General features: G+C 39.6%; 1 protein-coding gene across 1 annotated transcript; it reads right to left on the bottom strand.

The window, feature by feature from the left end:
- Positions 1-2886: 2886 nt before the first annotated feature.
- LOC140748767 (uncharacterized) lies at positions 2887-19595 on the bottom strand. The gene is made up of 8 exons (XM_073081636.1): positions 19499-19595; positions 17075-17214; positions 16200-16378; positions 15336-15439; positions 7334-7485; positions 6142-6216; positions 4757-4872; positions 2887-4040 (listed from the first exon to the last, which is right to left on the bottom strand). Exons 2-8 carry the CDS (start codon positions 17202-17204, stop codon positions 3006-3008), a joined length of 1791 nt encoding a protein of 596 aa, XP_072937737.1. The 5' UTR covers positions 17205-17214; positions 19499-19595; the 3' UTR covers positions 2887-3005.
- Positions 19596-20603: the final 1008 nt, after the last annotated feature.

Here is a 20603-nt window from a genome sequence, read left to right as displayed (position 1 = left end):
GCATTTATAACGTTAGTTAGATTTAGGACACAATAAAGATGATACATTGGCACCATTTCGGTTGACATCACTTCCCATTACTAAAACATTACAATTTGTGCAATATACGACTTAAATGGTAGATATGTTCTTTAGAAGGTGGTAGAACCCTTTGTGGTTCGACTCCGGCGGCACCACCGCCACACCTATTTCTACCTAATAACAGCATTGTTACGCGCTGCTGTGTTCCGGTTTGAAGGGTGTGGTAAGGGAGACAGACTTTTCCGAGGCGTTCCAGCTTAGTCCTCAGGGATAGCGGCGCATCTGTGGCCGACCTCAGGTAGGAATATCTAATCCTATCTGGGGTTGATTACAGATGTCCATGGGCGGCAGTATCCACTTACCATCAGGTGGACTGCATGCTCTTCTGCTACTCTTATATTATAAAAAAAAAAGCTAAAAATGACATTAGGAAAGACATTCTCCAAATAAGATTACAGTTGTAGGTAGTTGGTAATCTTTATATTTAAGGGCATGGGACCGGTCTGAGTTCACTGCAGTAGTATGCTAAGTCCCTTAGCGATTAACCACTGTAGAGTCAACTCACCCTGATTTGGGCCAAAACACGTGTTGGTGGTGGTATGTATGGTGATATGTATTTTTACTGCGTTTTTTATAATGCGGAGGTAGCAGACAAGCATGCACTCCACCTGATGGTAAGTGGCTACTGCGGGCCATGGACATAAATATCATAAATCAACCCTAGATAAGATTAGATTCCTACCTGAGGATGGCCACAGCTGAGCCACTACCCCAGAGTACTAAGCTGGCACGCCTCGGAAAAGTATGTCTCACACCACACCCTTCAAAGACAGCAGCGCTTAACACTGCTGTTATTAGACAGAAATAGGTATGCAAATATCCTATGTGGGACTGCATACTGCATGGTTTAAAATATATATCATAATACATATTGGTAGTTGTATTTGCAAAGTAGTGTTCATCCAACTTTATACATAATTTCTTTTTCTTATACGCTGAGGGCTATAGGACAACCTAAACCCTTATATAAGCCACCATTATCAGCAATGGACCTATAAATAATATCGCGTGCTTAAAGGTAAAAGGGCCTATAGCTAAGGGTTCATAGGGATTTATGCTGAAAGGGCACATAAAAAAATTTTTTTTTGCCATTCGGTTTGAAATTATCTGAAACGTAAAAAATTTTTAGTTTGGTTTGAAATTATCTGACGTAAAAAATTTTTACGTTTCAGATAATTTCAAACCGAATGGCAAAAAAAAATTTTTTTATGTGCCCTTTCAGCATAAATCCCTATTAACCCTTAGCTATAGGCCCTTTTACCTTTAAGCACGCGATATGTCTTATCACACAAGAACATATCCACAACTTAAGCCGTCAAAATAAATCTTATTACGAACCAAAATTTAATTTAAATACATAATAACTACAGAATTATATCTATTTATTATAATATATCTATATTAGATTACTTGTATATTTTTACAGCACACAATATGTTCAACTTTGATCGGAGCGATCATATAACTACATTTTTCAATTTAGTTTGATAAGTTTTGTCGATAGATGGCGTTGTAACAGTTCACAGTATTAACATAGAGATTTTCGAAAATTACATTGATGCAATTAATATTTCACGTCACAATAAGATGGTAATTATTTTCAAAATATGTTTTGTAATCGACACTTGAAAGGCAAAACTTACTAAGCAACATTTACATAACATTGATTTAAAGTCAAAATATTAAAAAATAATATCATCATCAACAACCCATTCCTGTCCCACTGCTGGGCACGGGTCTCCTCTCAGAATGAGAAGGATTAGGCCATAGTCCACCGCTCTGGACAAGTGCATATTGGTAGACTTCACATACCTTTGAGGACGTTTTTAGATTTCTTGGGTATGCAGGTTTCCTCACGATGTTTTCCTTCACCGTTTAAGCAAGTGATAATTAATTAATAATACCCAAAAAACTGAAAAATCAGAGGTGCGTCTGAGAATTGAATCTAGGACCTCTCGATCAAGAGGCCGAGTTTCTTAACCACTAGGCTATCACTGGGCAATTGTTGCTGATTTTTATATATCTAGAAATATTTTTAATGCAACAATCGTTTTTTTTGTATTTATAAGGTACCAAATGAGTAATAAGGTATAATCCGCGCCAAACTACTAGTCCGCTCTGAAGTTTTTGCGAGCAGGTGTAGTCATAAAATTTGCTATGGCGACGCGATTTATTTCTATATTCAGAGCGGACTAGCAGTTTTACGCGGACTATACTTTATGTAAATTTATTATATTTGAAGTTCAAATCAATCTCGTGTAAACTTTACTTCATATTGCTCAGTAAGGATTACTTTCCAAGAGTTGATTTATATTTTCAAAGTATCTGGTGTTATAATAATAACTTGTCCATTATCACAATGTGTTTGAATTCGATCAAACACAATTTCAAATTTATCTTTCTGACATAATAATCGAAGATCGATTTTTAGGAAATCTATCCTCTAGTCAGTTATTTTTGAAAAATTTCTTCAGACTTCAATTGAAATTGAATTCAAAATCCATCTGCTTCGAGACAAATCATCATAAATAGTTCGAGTACTTGCATTTGTGTTGACACAAGAAACCTTATGCGGCGTCCACGCACTTGCCAAACATCAACAAAGCTTTACAAATTTAAATGTGTGGATAGAGCATTTGTCTCGACTTGTGTAGTATTGCAAACATTTATAGCTAACTCCAAACAGAGTCAGTGTTTTAGACAAATATAATCGAAAAGAATTTGCCACACTAGCGACTCGTCTACGTCGCGGTTGTAGAGATTTGAAGTGTGCGTATCAAGTGTGTGGACACAACATCACAAGTACTCACAAATATCCGGACAGATAGACATTTAAAAGACAATATTAACTCACCGCTAAAATCCCCAAGTCTCCTCGCACTAAACTAACATACAGCACCATACACTGAGTCACATCACTGTCACTAACTATTGTAATCCTTGTCACAGCGATCATCGTGATCCCAGTACTTCTGATTCCTCGGTACCTCCGTCACGTGTCTCCGTTGCGGTGTCTTCACTGTATCCGCTATTTCTCCACTGTTCCGTCTGTTCAATCTCGTTTGAGACAATCTCTTGACATCCTTAAACTTCTCATCGTCTTCGTTAATATTGTCTTTTGAACGTTGTCGTGTCCAGTTTCTTGTTTTGTTTTTATTCGCATCTTCCTTTAGCTCCGGTTTCTCCTTTCTCCAATTCTCAACTGGTCGTCTGCTACTTTTCTGGATTTCGTTGTTCACTCTCTCCGGAGTTGGGTTCGGTCGGTCCGGAGTGAACTGAACAAAGTCCCCTTGTGGAGTGTAATTGGAGTTAGACACGAATTGGTTTTGGATGTACGCACCGTCACCCTGTTGGAGGTAATTGGGGTAGTTCTCTTGATAATTGAAGCGGTTGGGTGGTGGGTAGTCTGGCACTGTCACGGGGTAGTTTTGTAAGTTCGGTGGCAAGACGGAGGGGTTGAAGACTGGCTCGGAAGATTCCTCCTTTTTTTCGTCCTCCGCTTGTCTCCAGGAGTTCAGATCATAGCGCTTCGCAAGATTAGATTTTGGTGTCCATGTATCAAAATCCTGCTGAGCTTGCTCCTGTCTTAGCAACCCAGCTCCAGCACCAAGAATCGGTCTCAACTTCGGTTTGGAGTCATCATCATGATTCAGACTGATCTGTGATAGATTCTGACTGACTTTCTCATCGTTACTGTCATCTTTTTCCGGTGACTTTTTCCATGACCCATAGCTAACTTCAGAGTAACTTTCGTCGGCTGTTAGATCCAAGTGAGCAGCATAGAACTGCTGTAGTATATTTGGTAGTGGTAAGAACTTGTTGAGACACAGATCGGCTGAGAGTAGTAGCCATATGATGCTGACTGGTGGTGGTGAGAGCAAACGGAGACGGATTGATATGGAGAGATCGTCCAATTCCTGTGATTGTACCGATAGTAGCTCTCTACCATTTTGCATCAACTGAAAATAGATATAATACATATTTAAACATTGAAATGTAATATAAGTTGTAGTCCGTTAACTGCTAGTCCGCTCTGAATATAGAAATGAATCGCGTCGCCATAGCTAATTGTATGACTACACCTGCTCGCAACAACTTCAGAGCGGACTATACCACAAGTCAAAAAAGACAAAAAGCTTCAGAAATAGATCAAAGTTGGTAGAATAGTTTTAGGGTCGACTTTGGTAGCACTGCCACACCCATTTCTGTTTAAAAACAGCAGTGTTAAGTGCTACTGTGGTCTCATTTGAATGGTGTGCTTAAAAGACATGCTTATTCGAAGCATTCCAACTCAGTCCTCAGGCATAGCAACACATCTCTGTCCAACAGGTAGAAATCTTATCTGAGATTGATAGTAGATGTCCATTAGCAGTAGCCACTTACCATCAGGTGGACTCCACGCTCAAATTCATTCAATGATTACAGTAGTTTTTTACCGTATTACTAGCTGACCCGCCAAACATTGTGTCGCCATATATATAAAAAAAATGTCAAGGGTGAACAACCCTTATCACTTAGGGGAATGAAAAATAGATAGTAGCTATCTCAGACCTTCTGAATATGCATACAACATATAAAATTTGGTGAAAATCAATAAAGCCGTTTCGGTGGAGTATTCTAACTAACATTGTGACACGAGAATTTTATATATAAGATTATGATGTATTTTGTTTACCTGTGTCGCCAAACTCCTGTGCGCTCTGATGTCATCACTGGCGAGTAGTGCCCGCATGTATTGCAACAGTGGACTGGCCAGGATGTGCACTTTGTTTCCATTGCAGAGACGAGCCTCTGAAAAAAAAAACGTACATAGTGTTTATAACAGTGTTAGTACTTTTTACCATTGTGAAGGGTATTTTTATTTTTTTTTATAGTGTAACCTAACGATTAGGCAGACGTGCTACCTGATGGAAAGCAGTCACCGTCGCCTATGGACATTTGCAACACCAGAGGAGTCGCCAATGCATCGCCGGCTTTGTATGAGAGCTCTTTTTGCACCTTTTTTGAAGAGCCCCATGGGTAATGTTTATCCTTACTAATATTATAAATCCGAAAGTAACTCTCGTCTGTCTGGTTGTCTCTTCTTCACGCCTAAACCACTAAACCGATTTTAATAAAATTTTGTACAAATATAGTCTGAGACCCGAGAAAGGACATGGGATAGTTTTTATCCCGAAAATCCCACGGGAACTAGGGATGGCGATCTAAGATCGATTAATCGGAGAATCGATCGTTTGAACCCAAAACATCGATTATTTTAATCGATATTAGTAAGGATTGAATCGTAAACTATGCATTTAATCAAGTGATGATCTTTAGAAAAGTTGAAGGTAGGAATTTTCAGTTTTATGTATGTTAGTATGTTATATTATTTTCTTTTAAACGCGGGCGAAGCCGCGGGCAAAAACTAGTAAAGCTTATATCTGTGGAGGGTAATGTTTTTCGAGCGTAATCTGCGGAAGGTAATGTTTTAGACCGTATGTCTGCGGTATATGAGGTGTTGTTGGATTCGTCTAAATTGTGGGAGTGACATAGCCTATATTTTTCTAAGCATTCGGGATTTTTGTTTTTATAATAACTAATAAGTCTCTATAATCATCAATCTATAATCATAAATAATGTAATAACATTATTCTCTAAGTATGTAAAAATTATTTGCAATTCTTGCCGCATGTATTTTATGTGTGTTGAAGGTGGTAGAATTCTTTGTGGTTCGACTCCGGCGGCACCACCGTCACGCCTAATTCTACCTAATAACAGTAGTGTTAGGCGCTGCTGTGTTCCGGTTTGAAGGGTGTGGTAAGGGAGACAAACCTTTCTGAGGCGTTCCAGCTTAATCCTCAGGGGTAGCGGCGCATCTGTGGCCGACCTCAGGTAGGAATATCTTATCTTATCTGGGGTTGATTACAGATGTCCATGGGCGGCAGTAGCCACTTATCATCAGGTGGACTGCATGCTCGTCTGCTACTCTTACATTATAAAAAAAATGTGTTACGAATATCGAATCCATACAAAATTTTCGTTTATTGTAATAATTTTCGTAAAAATCTCGTAACATACCTGCGAAATAATCTCCCATCAAATTTGCCGCGTTAATCAGAAACAGCGGATTCGTTCTCTCCAGTAAGTCTAATTCTGAAAATTGAAAAAAAATTATGATTAAAAAATGCACCAAATCAATACATGATATGCAAAATAAATTATCAATTTTAAAACGTTTAAAAAGAAATGTAGACTTTTTAACCAACTTCAAAACGGAGGTCTCTCAATTCGACCGTATGTATATTTTTTTGATGGCATGCACATTTATTTAGCCCCTTTATTACATAAGTAACAGATAAATTACATTAAAAGGAAAATTGTAGTCGTATAAATTAATTTTAATAATATATAATTTAAAAAAATTAAAATATGACACACTAAGATATATTTTTCCGAGGCATTCCAGCTTAATCCTCAGGTGTAATGGCACATCTGTCTGACCTCTAGGAAACTAATTTTATCTGGGGTTGATTACAGATGTCCATGGGCGTCAGTAGCCACTTACCATCAGTTGGACTGCTCTTCTGCTACTCCTTTCTACACTCACAGTCCCACACTAGGATTCCTTGTGTCGTGGTTGCCATGGACACACACGTAGACCAAATACACAAACACCCAGACCCAGAAACAGAAATTTAAATTCATCATTTAGGTATTTGTCTGGCCGGGGATCGAACCCGGGACCCTTTGCGCGTCAGACCGGTATGGTGGCCGCTCCGCCACGCGGGTCGTCACTTCTATATTATAAACTGAGTCGTGAAGATCCCTTGCATGACAACGTTGTGGGTGAACGAGGCGCCCACTGCGGCCAGCTTGCGTGACGTCACCGGCTCTGCAGCGCCGGGTGTGTCTAGCGGCTAGCGGGAGATACAGAGCACTGACTGGTGAAGGTCCCCTGCATGACCACGTTGAGCAGGGTGCCCCGCAGCAGCTGCTGTCGCTGCTGGCGGGTGAAGGAGGCGCCCACTGCGGCCAGCTTGCGTGACGTCACCGGCTCTGCAGCGCCGGGTGTGTCTAGCGGCTAGCGGGAGATACAGAGCACTGACTGGTGAAGGTCCCCTGCATGACCACGTTGAGCAGGGTGCCCCGCAGCAGCTGCTGTCGCTGCTGGCGGGTGAAGGAGGCGCCCACTGCGGCCAGCTTGCGTGACGTCACCGGCTCTGCAGCGCCGGGTGTGTCTAGCGGCTAGCGGGAGATACAGAGCACTGACTGGTGAAGGTCCCCTGCATGACCACGTTGAGCAGGGTGCCCCGCAGCAGCTGCTGTCGCTGCTGGCGGGTGAAGGAGGCGCCCACTGCGGCCAGCTTGCGTGACGTCACCGAGCTCTGCAGCGCCGCCGCACGGAAGGTCGCGAACGCTTGTCTGCGGAAGAAGAAAAGAAAAAATGTCAGAGATTAAAAAAAACATACCACATATATCATACTTCAGGGTTCCGTTCCCAAAGAGTAAAAACGGTTCACTATTACTAAGCCTCAGCTGTCTGTCTGACTGTCACAGGGCTCTCCTGAACCATAAAAATTCGCTTGTGATCAGACCTTATTTTTTCGCTGACTGATACACATTTCATAGATTGTTTGGTTTTTTTTAGCACTTTTTTTAGCAACTGTGTTTGGCGGCTTCCCAGGATCCCAGGATCCCAGGATCCCAGGAGGCCCGGGCCGGACCGCCCCTTCCACCCCCCCTTAAGCCACTAGAGTATTGAAGTACATGCATTGTGAAAATACAATACAATTCCATTTATATTTTCAACTTTTTATTTTATTTGTAGTATTTGTTGTTATAGCAGCCACCATTATATGTACGCTGTGAAAAATTCAATTCTGTTCAAGAGATAGAGCCTTGTGATGAAAAGATGGAAAGACGGATAGACAGTGGAGGCTTAGTTATATGGTTCTTTTACTCTTTAGGTACAGAACCCTAAAATTTGATTTTATAAATGTATCTAGAGCATCGTAAGTTTTAAATGTGTTCAGTTTTGTCTATGGTTCTACGTATTAATTATCTGTCGTTGGTATTAATTTTAATCTGTAGGTTTAAAAGCATAGAGATTTATAGTTTGAAATAGTTCGTTGTAGATCGTCGTTGTCGTCGTGTCGTTCGCGGTGGTGTACGCCGCCACCGGGATAAAACTTGTTCGAGAAGCTTCGGAGTCGTCGGTCGCGCTCGCGCATATTTGTCGTTTTAGTTATACTCCGAAGTAGAAGCCACTATTCGTATTCGTAGCGTTTCCTTTAAATTCGCGTTAACTTCATTGTTCGCGGTGCAACGTGCTGTAAGATCGACGCCACGTGAGAAGAGGAAGAAGGTAGAGGTAACCGGTAGACCATTCCGAGGTAAGACTAGCTAGCTCGAGCTTAGGGTGAGTTGAAGGTGCCTTATACCTAGTACAAGAGGCTGCGCCCATCAGCAGCAGGTGAGTGCGTGACCCTATAGCACTTTGCATCTTATTTTCGTATATACAGTCCACTTAACCTTCTTCGGGACACGATCATCTTGTCCATCGAAGAGAGGAACATTCGGTTCCTTATTTGTTCTAACGGCCGCGGAAAGTAATATTTTCGGTCTCGGAGCCGAATGCATAACATTTTTGGCCATCGTGCCGGATGTATGCTTCACATTTTTGGTCTTCGAGACGAATTCACCACATTTTTGGTCACTTCGGCGGATCTTAATTGTTCCATCGTCCTAAACACCATTTTTGCTATTTTCCGTCGACCGAACATAACGAACATTGAAATTAATTTTATCGCGTCGTATTTCGCTAAAGGAACGAACATTTACGTAAAGTGGCTTCTAAATTTGTCGTTTCGTGTCGTATTTCGTATTAGATTTGCTATTTTGTATTGCATTTCTATAAAATTTCGTAATTTTCGTTTTGTCGATTAACATTTTATGTTGAGGGTGGGTGTGATTCTTTACAACTCATCACTTTGTTAGTTGTACTTAGGTCCCGCCATCTTTGCGCTATTTTTATTAATAGTCGTTGGTTGTCAGTATTGCATTGCGCCATATTTATTTGTCGTTGGTCATATTGTCAATACTGTCAAATTGTATTAGACTTTGACGTATTATTGTGTCGAAGTCAGCTGTCAGTGACATTGCAATTATTTGCTATTGTTGTCGATTTCGTTAAGTTTATAAACTTATATCAATTAATGACAATGTCTACTGGGAGCAACGAAAGTGGCGCAAGTGATGGGGACGTTAATAGGATTGCCCGGGATTACAGTATGATGCGATTGGAGTATATAGCGGGATCGGATATGACAGGCTGCGTTGAGGAGGACCTTAGGGAACTTTCAAATGAATTCCATAAAGCGCAAATAAATTTATTGCGTTCATTAAGTGCTGCCCAACGCCAGTCTGAAATTGGTGTAACTGCATCATTTGATACAAAATTTAGAAGTGTTTTGGCCCGTCTGCGGCATTTAAATAGTGACCGTCAGATTAAACAAGAAGTAGTTTCGGGTTTTGCTAAGCTGCCTAAAATTAACATTAAGCCATTCGATGGTAAGCTAGAAAATTGGTTATCTTTTAAACAATTATTTGAGTCGTTGATCCATAATAGAAATATTCCTAATGTGGAAAAGTTACATTACTTGTTAACTTGTGTCGAAAATAAAGCGTATGATTTAATCAGGAACTTTCCACTCACGGATGAAAATTATATAGACGCATATGATACACTTAATAAATATTATAATAAGAAGCGCTATATAACGGCCTCCTATTATCAAAAGTTGTTGTCATGTGAGCCAGTGAAAACAAAATCAGCTGTAGAACTTGAGCGTGTTCATAGAACTTTTGTGGAGAATTTAAGTGTTTTGGAAAAGTTTGGATTACCAGATAAGAACTTCATGTTGTTCCATTTATTTTGGTCAAAATTAGATCGGGCCACAAAAGAATCATTTCAATTAGAATTTAATTCAGATGAGATACCAGAGTTCACTCAAGTTCAGGATTTTGTTGAGAAACAAGTTAGGGCATTAAGTGAGGTAACTCCGAACCCAATATTAAGTAATGTAGGAATATCAAAAGAACCGAAACCAAGTAACTTTAAAAAGTCCAAATCCTCATTTGTCGTGTCGGGAGTGACTTGTGACTTTTGTACTGGCCAACATAGTCTTTCATCATGTAAGAATTTTCTAAATTTAGATATAGGTTCTCGATTTAAATTCATTAAAAATAAAAATCTTTGTATCCGTTGCTTTTCGAAAACTCATAGGGTAAAAACTTGTCGAGTCCCTATAAGTTGTGGTGTATGTGGGTGTTCACATAACACATTGTTACATTTTAAAAAATCGGTTACACCGTCCGCTGATAGCAATTCCCAACCTGATACTGAAGTTGTTAGTTCCATTAATAATAATGCACAACTGAGTAATATTGTTTTAACTTCTGTCGGTGGTAAAAGTACAATCTTGTTTTCTACAGCTAAGGTTCTTATAAAAGATAGTTGGGGAAACTTTCAACCTGTAAGGGTGTTGTTGGATTGTGCAAGCGCTTGCAACTTTATTTCGGTACCATGTGCAAAGCGCCTCGGGTTATGTATTAAAAACACTAAACAATCAATAAATGGAATCGGATCTTCTGTTGCTGAGTCTCGTGGTTCACTATGTTGTGAAATAAAATCCTATAACTCAAATAAAATCGATTTTAAGTTTGAAGCTTTTGTTTTGTCGTCGATATGTAGTGACCAACCTGCACATTTTGTTGATTTTTGTGGTTGGTCACATATTAGGAATTTACCTTTGGCTGATCCAGACTTCGCTCGTCCAGGGGCTATTGACATGCTATTGAATGCGGATATATTTGCTTCATCTCTCATACCTGGTCTGAGACGAGGGAGGCCGGGACAACCAAAGGCTCTAAATACTATATTTGGTTGGATTCTAATGGGTGAGTGTGAGGTAGATCACACACACAACTGTCGTAATGGTAAACAGAGTGATTGTTTTTTCGTCGATAACTCTTATTTATCAAATATAAAATTAGATAACACTTTAAAAAGATTCTGGGAAACAGAAGAGGTTCGCACTCTTGTCTGTAAAATCCTTTCGAAGGAGGATCAAGCCTGTGAAAATTATTTCACTAATAATTATAGTCGTAACGATGATGGTAGATTTGTGGTGCCTCTTCCATTCATGAATCCTGCAGTAAAGCCATCGTTCTCACATTCCCGTGAAATTGCTTTAAAAAGATTTCTGTCTCTCGAACGTAGACTTAATACAAATGCTGAGTTTAGAGATGCCTACGTTCGGTTCATGAATGAGTATGAGGTTGCCGGTCATATGGAACAGGTGGATCCCCCGACTTCAAGCGTTGGGAAGTTTTATTATATCCCTCATCACGGAGTATTGAGACCAGATTCTGTTAGCACCCCACTTCGTACTGTGTTCGATGCAAGTTGTAGAGATGCTAATGGATTGTCTTTGAATGATACGCTACTTGCTGGGCCTAAACTGCAAACTAATATTTTCGATTTACTTATTCGGTTCCGTTGGCATGCTGTCGTTTTTACTGGTGACGTCAAACAGATGTATAGACAAATCTTGGTTTGTAGAGATGACACCGAGTACCTACGCATTCTGTGGCGCCCATCTGCTGACGGTCCTATACGTGACTATAGGCTTCGCACGGTCACTTATGGCGTATCATCTGCACCGTTTCAGGCTCTTCGTGCGATCGCTCAACTAGCAGAAGACTCTACCCAAGAACTTCCGGCTGCCTCTACAGTTCTTAGTAGAGACATTTATGTCGATGATATCGTGTCGGGCGCTGACTCGGTAGAGCAAGCTCTACAATTGCGCTCGGAACTCACCAAAATTTTGTCGTCTGGTGGTTTCCATTTAAGAAAGTGGACATCTAATTGTAGTGAGTTTTTCGTTGATCTTCCATCTTCTGACTTATACTCAGAAGAATTTAAACATTTCGAAGAGATGTCAGACCTCTCCTTAAAAATTTTGGGACTTTTATGGCATCCGCAATCGGATGATTTTAGATTTCGTGTCGTCAACCCCGATGACTCTAGGTGCACCAAACGTACCATACTCTCCCATATTGCGCGGATTTATGACCCTTTGGGATTTCTAGCGCCGATTACGTTTTATGCTAAATATCTTATGCAACTTCTTTGGACTTCGGGAGTTTCATGGGACGATAATGTGCCACCTCACATTGCACACGAGTGGTTGCGATTTAAGTCTCAATTGTCGTCGTTAGTTTCGATTACCATTCCTCGGCGTATGGTAAATTCTTTCGTGTCGTTACAGTTGCATGGCTTCTGTGACGCTTCAGAACGTGGCTATTGTGCTGTCACATTCTTTCGTGTCGTTGAGGCGGATGGCTCTACATCCGTTCATTTTTGTTGCGCAAAGTCGAAAGTCGCGCCTTTGCGAAAATTGTCGATTCCAAGATTGGAACTTTTAGCTGCTGTCTTGTTATCTACTTTAATGGAATCAGTGGTAGAGGCTTTAAAACCATTTCATGCAGTTCAAGAACTTTACGCATGGTCTGACTCTACTGTCACTTTGGCTTGGATTAAATCTTGTCCATCCAAGTGGAAAACGTTTGTGGCGAATAGAGTCAGCCACATTCAGAGTAGAGTAGCTCCTGACCATTGGCGTCACGTGAGCTCTAGTTCGAATGCTGCTGATATTGGTTCTCGTGGTACGCTTCCAGCTGACCTCGTTGACTGTTCCATGTGGTGGAAGGGCCCTTCATGGCTGGTAGAGCCAGAGAATGATTGGCCTTCTTCATTATTGGTAGAACAGGACACAGACTCTATCGCAGAAGAACAAAGAATTCTTAGCCTTCTGTCACCGGAAAAGGTGAATCTCGTTAGCGATTTGTTAAATCGTTTTTCGTCGCTTTCGAAAGTAAAGCGTGTTTTGTCATTTTGTTTTCGTTTCGCTCATAATTTGAGAAATTATAAAAATAAATTTGTCGGTGCATTACAGCCTTGTGAGCTACGTCAAGCTTTTGAGTTGCTCATAAAGCAAGCACAAGTAGAGTCGTTTTCGTTTGAATTGGATTGTCTAAGTAAAGGTTCGCCTAATTCGCTACCCAAAGCCTTGCGTAAATTGTCTCCTTTCGTTGATGACGCGGGTATTTTGAGGGTGGGCGGTCGGTTAGCTAACGCTAATGTAGAGTTTACCGTTAGACATCCTATTCTTTTACCTCGTAATCATAGATTAACATTTCTTATTATCGATGAGTACCATAAGAAATTTATGCATCCTGGTGCTCAAACTCTACAAAATTTACTTTCGCAAGATTTTTGGATTCTGTCGCCCAAACGGGCTATTCGCTCCGTAGTCTCTGGGTGTATAAGGTGTTTTCGTGTTAATCCAAAACCTACGTCAGTTCCTTTGATGGGGAATTTACCTTCGTTTCGTGTGTCTCAAATCAAGCCTTTTTCTAGTGTAGCTGTCGATTACGGGGGACCATTCGACATTGCTCTTAGTCGTGGACGTGGTGTGAGGACGTATAAAGGGTACATTTGCGTGTTCGTCTGTACCTCTACCAAGGCGGTTCATATAGAGTTGGCTTCTGAACTTTCTACTGACGCTTTCCTTGCTGCCTTGCAGAGATTCATTGCTCGTCGTGGTCGTTGTAGTAACATCGTTTCTGACCAAGGAAGAAATTTTGTAGGTGCTAGTAACTACCTTGGCTCTATCATGAAGCAGGCTGCGGAAGGCCGGGAAATAAAGTTCTCGTTTAATCCTCCTGGCAGTCCTCATTTCAACGGTCTAGCTGAAGCTGGAATTAAGTCTGTGAAAACTCACCTTTCTCGTGTCATTGGTAAACAAAGATTGACTTTCGAAGAGTTTTATACTGTCTTGGCTCAGATAGAGGCGATGCTCAACTCCCGACCTTTAACCCCTCTCAGCTCTGATGCGAATGATCTCGTTGCTTTAACGCCGGGACATTTCTTAACTTTAGAACCCTTGTCGATGCTTCCCGAAGAAAATCTAGTCGAACAGGTTATACCTGTCACCCAGCGCTGGAAGCTTATCCGAAAAATGCATCAAGACTTCTGGAGACGGTGGTATCGTGAATACCTACATACCCTACAACAAAAGGCTAAATGGGACAAAACTAGCTCAGGAATTAAAATAGGAACTTTGGTTTTGATAGTAAATGAGACAGTTAATCCATTGGAATGGAAGTTAGGTAGGGTTACAGCTCTACACCCAGGCTCGGATGGTGTTTGTAGAGTAGTTAGTGTTAGGACCATGTCTGGCGAGTATAAAAGGCCAGTCGTTAAAGTTTGTCCTCTACCTTTGTATAACTAGTTACGTTTAAACGTAACTTTTTCTTGTCGTAGGTTAAGTAATTTTTGTTGTTTTCGTAAATACGTAGTATTTAGGTGGGCGGTATGTTCAGTTTTGTCTATGGTTCTACGTATTAATTATCTGTCGTTGGTATTAATTTTAATCTGTAGGTTTAAAAGCATAGAGATTTATAGTTTGAAATAGTTCGTTGTAGATCGTCGTTGTCGTCGTGTCGTTCGCGGTGGTGTACGCCGCCACCGGGATAAAACTTGTTCGAGAAGCTTCGGAGTCGTCGGTCGCGCTCGCGCATATTTGTCGTTTTAGTTATACTCCGAAGTAGAAGCCACTATTCGTATTCGTAGCGTTTCCTTTAAATTCGCGTTAACTTCATTGTTCGCGGTGCAACGTGCTGTAAGATCGACGCCACGTGAGAAGAGGAAGAAGGTAGAGGTAACCGGTAGACCATTCCGAGGTAAGACTAGCTAGCTCGAGCTTAGGGTGAGTTGAAGGTGCCTTATACCTAGTACAAGAGGCTGCGCCCATCAGCAGCAGGTGAGTGCGTGACCCTATAGCACTTTGCATCTTATTTTCGTATATACAGTCCACTTAACCTTCTTCGGGACACGATCATCTTGTCCATCGAAGAGAGGAACATTCGGTTCCTTATTTGTTCTAACGGCCGCGGAAAGTAATATTTTCGGTCTCGGAGCCGAATGCATAACATTTTTGGCCATCGTGCCGGATGTATGCTTCACATTTTTGGTCTTCGAGACGAATTCACCACAAAATGGATGTTTTTGATATAGCTTATGGGTTCCATGTGAAAAAGAAAAAACATTTTTTTTAGTTCAAATTAAATTGATTTTAAAAGTATTTAGTAGACATAGTATGTTTGATGAACTCTAAGAGGAACGAAATAGAGAATGAATTACTCACTGCAATCTGGTCTCATCTGGGCACATGTTAGATACTGTGGTCTCAAACTGACGTAGCTTCCTGTTGAACTGTATACCATCTTCACCGGGCGAGAACTGCTCCAACTGGAACATGAAAAATAAAAATTAAGAATATTTTATTCTTAATACTGAATAACTTATCACCACATCATGCAAAACCAACTTTTTAACAGATTGATGAAAATAAGGGTGCAATTCATCTGATGGTAAGTGGCTTCTGCCGCCCATGGATATCTGTAACCCAAAATAGGATTGTCCATGTTGTGGTCAGCAATAAATTCGTTGCTACCCTTGAGACAGAAATAGGTGTGGCGGTGGTAGAGTCGAAACAGAGGTGTTGCGGACGGCGAATAAATAGTTTATAAGTTATGATTGTAAATTGTTTTTTAAATGCGTAAATTGTTAATTAGTTAATGTTAAGATTTATATTTTATTATGTTATATGATGTACAATTGTATTAGAAATAAGTTATTCTATGTATATAAATAAAGGAAAATAAAGATACACATAGGATAGAAAGAGAGGGATACGAATGAGCGAGATAGCGTGTTAGAAAGAAAGGGCTATAGGAAGTGAGCGAGACGGGAATAAAAGCGACTGCTGCGTTAGCCCCCCGTCGGTTGTAACACTCACTTTGCTACTTAAGGTGGCTAGAAATAGGGTCCGGCACGCTCCGGAAAATAGAAGAATGTTGTAAGAAGAATTAGAAGAATATGTAATTGTAATTGTCAAGAAAAGAAAATACAGGAAGAAAAATTCAATTGGAGTTTTTATTGCAAACCCGTACTCAACAAGAGGGTTCTACGACCTTCTATGTGTACAATAATACACATTATAACTCACCAGTAGCAACAGCGGCGTGTACTGCTCATCAATAGTCAGCAGATCGCACAACGCCGTCTCGTCGTCACCGGACACTCTGTACTTGCTGTCAGGTTTGCTCTCCGATGCCGGTTTCTCATCTTTCACGTCTTCGTCCTCCCCCAGGCTGCCTTCTGACAGGTTCAGGTCTAGTTTTGGGTCTGGAAATGTAGGTATATATATATACATATATTTAATATGCTGTATGCCTAAAGTAATTACTGCTATACAATTGATAATAACTGTAAGAAATAGAATTCCCTAGATAACTGCAATACTGCAACAGGTGGCAAGGCTTCCTAGCAATTAAGAAGACACACTTTAAAATAACATACAGTCTACCTAATGGTAAGTGGCTAATCTATAATCAACCTTAGATGAGATTTTTACCTAAGGTCAGCCACAGATGCATTTCCACATAGCATTCCAACACCTTCAAATCTAATTTTATAACAGTGGTACAAAACTGCAAGTTTATATGAGTTATATATGCTGTGTACAGGTTTAAACCCGACCCGCGCTGACGACCCGCGTGGCGGAGCGGTCACCATACCGGGCTGACGCGCAAAGGGTCCTGGGTTCGATCCCCGGCCAGACAGATATCTAAATGATGAATTTAGAATTTCCGTTTCTGAGTCTGGGTGTTTGTGTATTTGTCTATGTGTGTGTCCATGGCACCCACGACACAGGAGTTCCTAGTGTGGGGCTGTGAGTGTAGAAAGTGTTTATTTATTATTTATTAACAAATCTTTAGAAAACATTTCTTATTTATTTTATTTTGCAATATTGCAATATTAAGCTCATTTAATATTTGTATTGTATATCATGAACAACTATTATACCAGAAGCATTATTACCAGTGGTCCGAGGGCTAAGCTCAGCGAGGGTGCGAGCTGCCTCCTCCTCCGACAGCTCAGCATCCCCCGGCCTGGTCTCCCGTAGGTGGTGTCGTCCGGTGTACCCGCGCCCGCGGCCCGCTGACGACATCTTAGATTACCTTAACAACCAACTCTTTTATTATAGAACATACTAGATATAAATGAGTTTTTTTGAGGACTGAGGACTAAGCTGGAATGCCTTGGAAAAGTATATCTTCCTACCTTACTACTTTCAAACCAGAACACAACAGTTTTCAACACTGCACCTTTTAGGCATTAGGCAGAATTAAGTGTGGCGGTGGTGCTGCCAAAATTGACCCACAATGTTATGCCTTACTGTGTTCTTGTTTGAAGGGTGTGATAAGAAATACATACTTTTCCGAGGTATTTCAGTTTTGTCCTCAAGGATAGCGGTGCAACTGAGGCCAACCTCAGACAGGAATCTAATCCTATCTGGGGTTGATTATAGATGTCCATGGGCGGTAGTAGTTACTTACCATCAGGTAGACTGCATGCTCATCTGCTACTCCAATATTATAAAAAAAGTTATATCTTTTTGTAACTTCAACTTTAAAACACTTTCACATACAGTTTACTCAATATTCCTTTGTAAGAATTGCCTTTCAAGTGTCAATATGTAGGTACTTTGCCGTGATCTGAATCATTCATGTTTGAATAATGGATATATGAACTGAATTTATACTTTGAATTGTGCTTTTTTGCAAGTAAAATTGTCTACCTTGTAAAACAACAACTTCGTTTTTGTGTTATTGTTGATACAAGGTTTTTATATTACTACCTACTACTTTACCTACAAGCAGTGATAGCCTAGTGGTTAGAAACTCGGCCTCTTGATCAAGGGGTCCAAGATTCAAATCCCAGGAACGTCTGAATTTTCAAAGTTATATACGTATTAGAAATTAATTATCACTTGCTAAACGGTGAAGGAAAACATCGTGAGAAAACCTTAGAGATTTGTAAAAAAAAATCTCAAAGGTATGTGAAGTCTACCAATACGCAGGTGGCCAGCGCAGTGGACTATGGCCTGATCCTTCTCATTATGAGAGGAGACCCGTGCCCAGCAGTGGGACAGTCATGGGTTGTGATGATGATGATGATGATGATGATGTTGATGTTGATGATGACCTACTACTCTCTACTTTTCTTAGTAAAGAATTATATATAAAGTGTTGTAAGTTAAAATAGTTTTTCCTCATTTCTAAATATAACACATGACTCATTTGTGAGTGCATAGATGTGAATATATTACTGTCCCAAGGCTAGACACAGGTCTCATCTCAAAGCAACAGGGTTTTAAGCTTTACTTAGCTAGACAAGCAGATTGTCTTCACCCATCTTTGAGAACTTTTTATTAAGAATTCTCAGGTATGTAGCTGTTCTCAAGTGCAAATAGTAAGAATGGTACCCTATTACTAATATACAGCAGAAAGTTACTTAAAATTTATATAGAGCAAGTATGTTTGGTCATTATAACAACTACTGAAAATTTAAAAAAAAATGAGGTGTAGGGCCGTTCATATATTGACAACAAGTTGCAAGTGGGTTTATCTTGACATAATTATATAAAAATGCTGCTGTAAAATTACACAAAATACAAAAAATTAAAAAAGTTAAGAGAAATGCTGGTGGATATACCCCTCCATATGTGAGTGTGACTTACACATTTTTTATTATGTGTATATTTGTGTGTATTTATGTATTGTGATGTTTTTGGGATTGCTTATTTGCTTCATCTTATAAGAATATGAGATTGGAACCGCGGCAAAACGCATACGAGCGTGCATCAACAGTTTAAAAATAGTAAATACACTTTAGAACTTTAGTCTTCGAATTCGAAATAGCGAATTTATTTTCGTCGATTTTATAAATACTGGCCACGTGCAGGCAAAAGCAACACAAATAAACAGCCTTGATTTATGTCACAAATTTGACGGAAGTACTTTAGTATAATAATAATATGTTAATAAATTGTAGTACATCGTAAATATTTACCCAGTAAACACAAGTAGTACTAGCGATCATATATCACACCTTTTATCCATAAACAAGCACACACTAACTGTAAAATCGATGATAAATGACGTTTATCACACGACACACGTAGCTAAGTTTTTGTTACAAAGAACAAGTTTTGACGCGCAAAATAAATGAAACTCTCCGAGATTTTGCCTCATGTTTAATTTACGATGTTTCCTCCAAACGCTAACACGGTTGCAGGATTTAAATATTTTTTTGTAAGTGTTGTCAACCGGTGTGATGTTGGATTGGACCGATGACGAACTAAGGATTTTTCCCTATACAGTCACAACACTTTTTACTTTGTAATACACGAATAAAAACAGTAAACTTCTTTCATAACGTGTTTGGATAAAGTTTACTCACCGAATATTATTGTTCAAACGGAATTTGGTTAAATATTTATCTTCTAGTTGTTTCGTCCGCGGTTGTCAAGCATTTCACACCATCTTAGCGACGCTAGTGATGTTCGGATATTTTGCCACAGATAAGATAAAGTATTATACGAAGATTACCGGTTTTAGAATAATATAAAATCAAAATAAACGTCAACGAGTACATTATTTAAAAGAATGAATTAGGAGAATAATCTTGTTGCTTCCTAATTTGTTTTTATTTATAATGTTCACATAGTATTGCATGGCTGTTGTAAGTACATTATTAAAAAATAAAATACAAAACGTATTAAACTGTATTAAAACGAAGTTTGCTGTTAAATAAACTATTTAAAAATACAGTTAAAAATTACTGTTTTCCTTGGTAGTTAAAGCAAAATGATTATTTACATTATTTTGAAATTAGAAGTATGGGCTTCAACAGCAGCAATGTGCCAAGTCAATAAATCGATATACTGCAATTATTTTACAAAACATAACGAGGTTTAAAGTAAGTCCAACATGCTGAATAAATATTAATTAGTAGACTTCTACAAATAAGAACTTCTTTTTGTAGTTCTTATCTTCTACAAATAAGAACTACAAAAAGTTATTTTTTTTTAATATATAGTTATTGCATAAACTAATATATTTACGACGTTTGGTGTTTTCAGCACCTGTAGCCACCGCTTCCGCGCCAGAGGAAGACGCCTGGAGGTGAGAAGGAGCCAGTGTGTCGACACACGTAGCGTCCCACACTAGCATCCTCCCTCCTTTCCAGGGTATTAACGTCATACCGTCGGGTCACTTGCCATCGTCACGTGCGAGACCATTCGGCTCTAAACAAGCCGGCACGTTGACGGTGACAAAAGCCCGAAGAGTGACGTCGTTGATGGTAGCGTGACGCGATACAAAAAGTAGTTCTTATTTGTAGAAGTCTTATTAAAAATACGAGATTTTAAATTCAGTCACATTGCTAATTTTTACATGTTTTTATTAATAATCGCAGTTGTCGAATAAAAAATTAATATATATGTAATTGCTCGATTATCCAATAATTCTAATAATTATTAAATAAATCCTCCTTCGGAAAAACC

This window comes from Epargyreus clarus, unplaced genomic scaffold, assembly GCF_041222505.1.
Source record: "Epargyreus clarus isolate Ecla_fem2 unplaced genomic scaffold, WU_Ecla_fem_2.2 ptg000016l, whole genome shotgun sequence".
NCBI classification, from domain to species: domain Eukaryota; kingdom Metazoa; phylum Arthropoda; class Insecta; order Lepidoptera; family Hesperiidae; genus Epargyreus; species Epargyreus clarus.
The sequence above is the reverse complement of the archived record's forward strand: the minus strand, read 5'-3'. Positions and strand labels throughout refer to the sequence as shown.